The 6,837-nt window shown below is 42.0% G+C and overlaps 1 protein-coding gene across 1 annotated transcript in view; it reads right to left on the reverse strand.

Annotated features, from left to right (window-relative positions):
* Positions 1-6,837, reverse strand: part of cdk14 (cyclin dependent kinase 14) — a 205,066-nt gene that overhangs the window by 122,050 nt on the left and 76,179 nt on the right. The window contains 1 exon segment of the mRNA XM_032517690.1: positions 2,189-2,251. Coding sequence (XP_032373581.1) covers positions 2,189-2,251 — 63 coding nt within the window.

Below are 6,837 nucleotides of genomic sequence, written 5' to 3' on the forward strand. Positions count from 1 at the left end.
CCCCCCCCCCCCCCCCAACACCGCCGACACACGGCCTCATTCACTCCATCATCATCATTTCTTTCTACCTTCGTTGTTACTGACACTAAACAGGACGTATATCACTGTGTAACATTGTGTTTTGATAAAACACATTCATTTCATAATTACAATATTACATTACATAAATTACTGGAAAGCTTTATAATTATGCATTACACCTTTTGACAGGCAAAATGCATCCAAACTATTTAAAAAAAATAATTGGGGGGGGCGTGTTTTGGCCTTAATTTTCACAGGACAGCTGAAGACATGAAAGGGGAATGACATGCAGCAAAGGGCCGCAGGTTGGAGTTGAACCTGGGGCCGCTGCGTCACGGACTAAACCTCTATGTAGGTCCGCCCGCTCTACCAACTGGACTAACCCGGCCACTCCAACCTAATCTTAAAAGAATGAATTAACTACTTGACAGGCATGTTCCACGGTCCACGTTCCAAGTTTTAAAGAATTCCCTTGTGTCTCCTACCTATTGCTCCAAAACTGACCCAACTGAACAAGAATGGAACTGGTAGGTTTAGGAGAAAATGCTGGGGGGGGGGGGGGGGGGGGAGAACATGAAGGGACATGAACCCCCAATCTCCTGGGGGAAAGTCCTGTGTTGTTTGACCGGTCTACCCACCCCCAACCAACCTCCTCACGAGGATTTTGGGTCTTCTATGCTACTCTCTACCGTCTCTTAACACTACGTCATCTTCCAGCGCCGCGGGGGAGCTGCTGCTCCGCCCCGTGCGTTCCAGACAGACGCTGAAGGGGGATTTTTGCCCCTGACCAAGCACCAGTATTTTACTGTTTGGGATCAACAACGCGTTGTTCATTTATTTCAATCATCCTCATCGTCATAGGGATCCTGATGCCGCTACATAGAGGCAATTACCATCCTCCTTTCCCTGTTAAAGCCCTTTGAGATGACGCTACAGAAACATGGACTTGAATTCACTCCATTATCATTTCTTTCTACCTGGCTGATGTAACTGACACACAGAACAAATATCACATCAGCCAGCTTTACCAACACAGTCTCACAAAGATTTATGTCTCACGTAACGGCAAGGACTGTCATTACAGCTAGGGTAGACAATCTTTCATTTTTTGGGGGGCATTTTAGGCCTTTATTTGTGACAGGACAGCTTAGTCATGAAAGGGGAGAGAGGGGGGGAACGACATGCAGCAATGGGCCGCAGGTCGGAGTCGTAAAAGCGGACTGAGCCTCCGAATATGGGCGCCTTCTCTACCAGGGGGGCCACCCAGGCGCCCTGGGGTAGACGGTCTAAAGGCAACCCTTTGGGATGACACACTGATTCGAGGCTCTGGCTCGCTACAGACACATGAAGTCGAATTAGCCACAGCCATTGGCGTTTGGCCGCGGTTAGCAGAAGGCAACCTTTTCTCTCCATCTTTGAAAAGCTTTGCCAATATTGACACAGGTTTTATTGCGTTTGTTGTCTTTGAGACTCTCTCTGAGATGTCTGTCTTCCTTTCTTTGGGCTGCTTGGCAGCTCTTGGCGATGGAATATCAACTTTTTCTGCAGGATTTTCCTCCATGGAATCAGGCTTTTGCCATATGAAGGGACATGCACACCACACATCTGCATTTGTAGAACAGCCAATAGAGTGTAGGGTGTAAAGAACACAGGCAGCATAAAAGTAGGATGCTGCTGTTCCTCTCCATGCTTATAATACCGTCTCAAATACTTTTGTCCTGCTGCTTTTCACTACACCACACCAGTAAATTAAGTGACAAATGTTTCACATGCTCATATAATTAAAGTCTATTATGCGGATTATTAATGTGTAATGGCTGTCCTATCAATTAAAGGCCAACAAGCCTAAAATAATGTCTTCCAAAAAAAGTCAAAAAAAAAAAAAACTCCAATACTTTACAGAAAAAAAGAGACAACCTTAATTTTGTTCAACCTTGCAAATGTTTTCTTGTGACCATATAGAGGGTCCCAATCCCCAGATTGATAACCATTACAGTAGACCATCACAGGGACTCCTAAATATACAAAATATTACAATGACTCCATTCTTGGATTGAAGATTACTCATCTCTTCCGGTTTCTCATCCACACCATATTGGTATTTAAGACAACCTGCTTATTAAATCTATTTATTGTGACCAGCATAATTATACATAGTGTACTGTACCTTCACATTGTCTGGATGGAGACCCCCTGGGTGCTTGTCCATGTACTGACACAGGTCTGTGTGCTGTAAGGGAAAAGCAAAAGAGTGCAACATTATGAATATAAAAATAAATATAAATATACACAAAGTATACATTATTATTATTATTAATATAGCACCATGAGAAATCTTTAAAGCTCAACCTGTGTCACTTCCAACTAAAATACAAATGCTTGGTCAGTGTCTTTCAGCGCCAGATATTGCGTGTCACTGAAACATAGATTTATTAACCTTCCCGCCATCTTCTCCTAAACCTAACTGTCCCGTTCCCCCCCACATGTCAGATTAACGTATTTCCCGACCAAGCGCGTCTAGATATGACGCTAAAGGAGACTTGCTGCGTCAATAACAAACTCCAAAGGCACCTGACCCAGCATCGCTTTATGACGCGATGGGAGTGTGACATGTGGTGTGGGACATGTGGTGTGGGATACGTGATGTGGGACATGTGGTGTGGGACATGTGGTGTGGGACATGTTATGTGGGACGTGTGGTGTGGGACATTTGATGTGTGACATGTGATGTGGGACATGTGATGTGTGACATGTGATGTGTGACATGTGATGTGATGTGTGACATGTGGTGTGTGACATGTGGTGTGTGACATGTGGTGTGTGACATGTGATGTGTGACATGTGATGTGGGACATGTGGTGTGGGACATGTGATGTGTGACATGTGGTGTGTGACATGTGGTGTGGAACATGTGATGTGGAACATGTGGTGTGTGACATGTGATGCGGGACATGTGATGTGGGACATGTGATGTGGGACATGTGAGGTAGGACATGGGACGGATAAGACAGCTTTCATATGTCAACACTTTGACTATTGTTAGCTTAGTGTGACATAACATGGCACCCCCCAATCTATTGGACTAGAGTGCAATCAATCTGACAATTGTGATTTCACACACACACACACACACACACACACACACACACACACACATTACGCTATATATACTAAGCTAATTTAACAATAAATAGTATGCGTTTTATTTACCAGAGTTACACTGCTAAATAATTTTCAATTTTCTAACAGCGTACATTCTTTGGCCATATCCAGTGGAATATTTCCTTCCTGGCGTGGAGTAATCTAAGGGATGTGGTTTGTGTTTGAGGGTGGTGTTTACTACGTGAGACGGAAGGAGACGTCCACGCAGCGATGGCGGCCCCCCCTTCACCTCTGTGTTTTCTTAGGAGATTGGGGATGGAGGACGCAGTGGCTCTGATATATCCACCCCACCAATCTCCCACGTTGCCTGCCCCAGCGCAGCCTCATCTGCTGAATAATTCAGACACGTGCTCCAGCATGGACACGCCTGTCCATCTTACTTTCTCCCGTCTCTCCGTAAATGCATTTCATTGTTTTTTCCCCCCACAATTCCCTGTCTGGTCTCCCTATGTATTTCCCCCTCAGCCTGTCAATCCTCATTACAGTGAGAGGAGAAGCCCTCTGTATGGAAATCAGACCCAGACTTATTACAGCCCTGAAAACAAGATCTGGATCCACATGAAACCAGTGGTGGGAGAAGTATTTAGATACTTTACTGCAGTAAAAGTACTAAAACCACACTCTAAAAATACTCTGTTAAAAAAGTAAAAAGTCCTGCATTTAAAAAATTACTCAAATCAAAGCATGTAAGCATGATGAGGGAAATGTAAATTATTAAACTATTAAAAGCACTCAAAGAAGAAAAACTCTCACATTTTAGAAAATGGTTACATGGTCCTTCGAGGCGAAATAAAGGGCCGTTGTACAACGTTTTTCCAATGGATTAATGAAAAAGTTGTGTTACAGATAGCTAATGAGAATGGAGCATTCAAAACCTGAACGTACTGAAAAGATAAAATGAATATATGTCTAGACCAGTGGTCCCGGCCATTTTGGTTTGCGTCCCTCTAAAATGAAGTTGTGCGCTGATAAGCTGTGAGCAGTCCTGGAAGAAGTATTTAGATTATTTACTAAAGAAAAAGTACTATATCACATTGTAAAAATACTCCGTTCGGTCCAAACTGTTGTTTTTAATCATCTCAGCTGGACCTACAGGCAGTTATATCGTCGCTATGGTTACTTTATAATACAGATTAGAATTATATGTATTAGGTGAGGAGAAATCTTAAGCTGAAAAGTAACTAGTGACTAAAGTAACTAGTAACTAAAGCTGTCAGATGAGTAAAAAGTAGAATGTTTCTCTCTGAAATGTGGCGGAGTAGAAGTAGAAAGTGGCGTGAAAAGAAAAGACTCAAGTAAAGTACAAGTGCCTCAACATCTGGACTGAATCATAGTACTGGAGTAAAAGTACTTAGTTACATTTCACCACTGGTAGTAGGACATTTGTACAGCTTAGAACTTAACACTCAGCCACCAGGCTAAATTCATAAATCCAGAAGCAAGTAAACTGCTTATATTCATATTCAGTTGTGTTGCATCCCAATTGAAAGATATACTTATTAAAGCTCTAGTGCGTTGTTTCTATCCCCCCCATGAGGAATTCTAAGTAATGACAACAAAATGATGCAAGCCTTCCGTGATCGGGCACATACCCCCACCCCTCCTCCACACAGTTACTAGTAGCCAAGGAGGACATGGAGGATTTGATATGATGGACTCTTCAGAAGAGGTCATTATCTTCACTCAAACGCCTCCATCTTCTGAACATGGACACACTGAGACATCCAGAGAGACTTGTGTGGAGCTGATGGTCTTAATTAGCTTTGTAGCAACTCGATTGGTAACGGCTCGAATGTAACGGGCGTTCATTAGGGGGTTACCTGACCTCCCCCCTCTGCTCTCACTCGTTATTCAAACATCAATCACGTCCTACCGAATCTCCTTCAGCAGCTGCACCTTTGACATGCGTTATGTCCACCAAGAGGGGACACTGCACCGTTTTTGGTCTCATTAAGTGAAAGAGGGGTGGAAAGCTGAGTAAGCTCCTTCTGGTTGAGGGATTTGGCCTCGCTCAGCGTTTCGAGATCAAAGATTGACCTGAATATCAATGGGAGCATCGATGGTTGTCAGCCTAGTATGCCGAGGGATAACACAGGATTTGGGCTGTTCTGGAATGTGTAGTTTCATCTCTTTTCCACTTCTGTCCAAAAATCTTTCTAGTAGTACAATGTTTAACAATGTGCAATGTGTTAAGCTGCAAAATACAATATGAACTAGTAAAAATATCCACCAACAGTTTAATAATATAATTTTGACTTTCAGGGATTTGGATTTTAACCCTTGTGTTGTCTTCCCGTTAACCTTGAACTTACCCTTCCAGGTCAAAATTTTGATTTTCCAATGTTTGTCGCTTTTTCTGATTTCTCACTTTGTCCATGCTTTTGGCGCTTTAAAAAAAAAACCTGAGCTGGTTTAATAATTGGTTTTACACTTATTCTTGGAATTCATGGTCAACAAACCTCATTTATTTCAAATTATACATAAGTTTTTAGTTAAAAAGGCAGAAATTATGAATTATTATAACTAATAGTTAAGATCAGAGGATGTTGAGTGGATCACGGATGGGAAGATGTCAAAGTTTAGTCCGGATACTGTTTGGACACCATTAAAAAAGAAGAATTCAAATGCTATAAGATTAAATAAAACACCCAAAAATTCAATGAAAGTAATGTTGTATGGAATCATCCATGTTATTTTTGGGCAATTTGTTTGAAAAATCCATATTTCTGATATAAAACACTTTGAAACGGGTCAATTTGACCAAAGGACAACCCAAGGGTTAAAAAGACTCTTCATCTCAATGACGTTCATATGCATTTTTGAGAGCAGCTGAACATCAAATGTAACATTTGTAACATTTGAAAAGGTTTGCATGCTGCTTTTTGCTTTCTAGAACACTGTGGACTAGTTTCTAGTGTTATTATCTCAGACTACAGATACAAATGGATGCATTGACCGTGTTGTCACCCAGATATTTCCATGGGGATGAACTGATGCTCGAGTCTGGGCTTCCTGTCCGCCATGGACCGGGCAGTTCCACGGAGTTTCTGCAGGTTTCACCATATCATATGTCAGACTTTTTAAAGACCAATATGAATGAAATGTAAGACTTTTATCACAATATCAGTTAAGCCCTTAACTCAGTTTTTTCAAGCCAAGTATCACCTCACCTGCATGTCCCCAAAGCTGAAAAATAAAACACTTGCTATGTCTTTAGTACATTTCAAAAGAGACTGGTTGGTCTCATTTGTATTCATAATACAGCTAAATTATATTTGGACTAGCGAAAGAAAGAAGTACAAAACTACTGAATAATAATACTGTATATGTTTTTATTTTGAAATTAAAGACTTTTTAAGACCCAGTGGGAACCCTGTTCTGCTATCCTATGGTGGAAAAAGCTCCGGCAGCTTTCACATTCTCCCAGTGCCCTGTAAAACAACGGCATGCCAGTCAAAATATCCACAGCTCGTCTTTCTGTGGGCGGAGTCTTAAAAACAGAAACTCAACACGGAGGTCAAAACTATCGAGCTAAAAACACACATGACCTTTGTTCCCTTCGATGGGAACAAACAGAGTCTCAAACTTATTTCAGACCTCTACCCTGCCTAGTCTCGCGTGGCCTGCTGTGGAGGAAGTTCTGGCTACACCACA

This window comes from Etheostoma spectabile, chromosome 6 (genome assembly GCF_008692095.1).
Source record: "Etheostoma spectabile isolate EspeVRDwgs_2016 chromosome 6, UIUC_Espe_1.0, whole genome shotgun sequence".
NCBI classification, from domain to species: domain Eukaryota; kingdom Metazoa; phylum Chordata; class Actinopteri; order Perciformes; family Percidae; genus Etheostoma; species Etheostoma spectabile.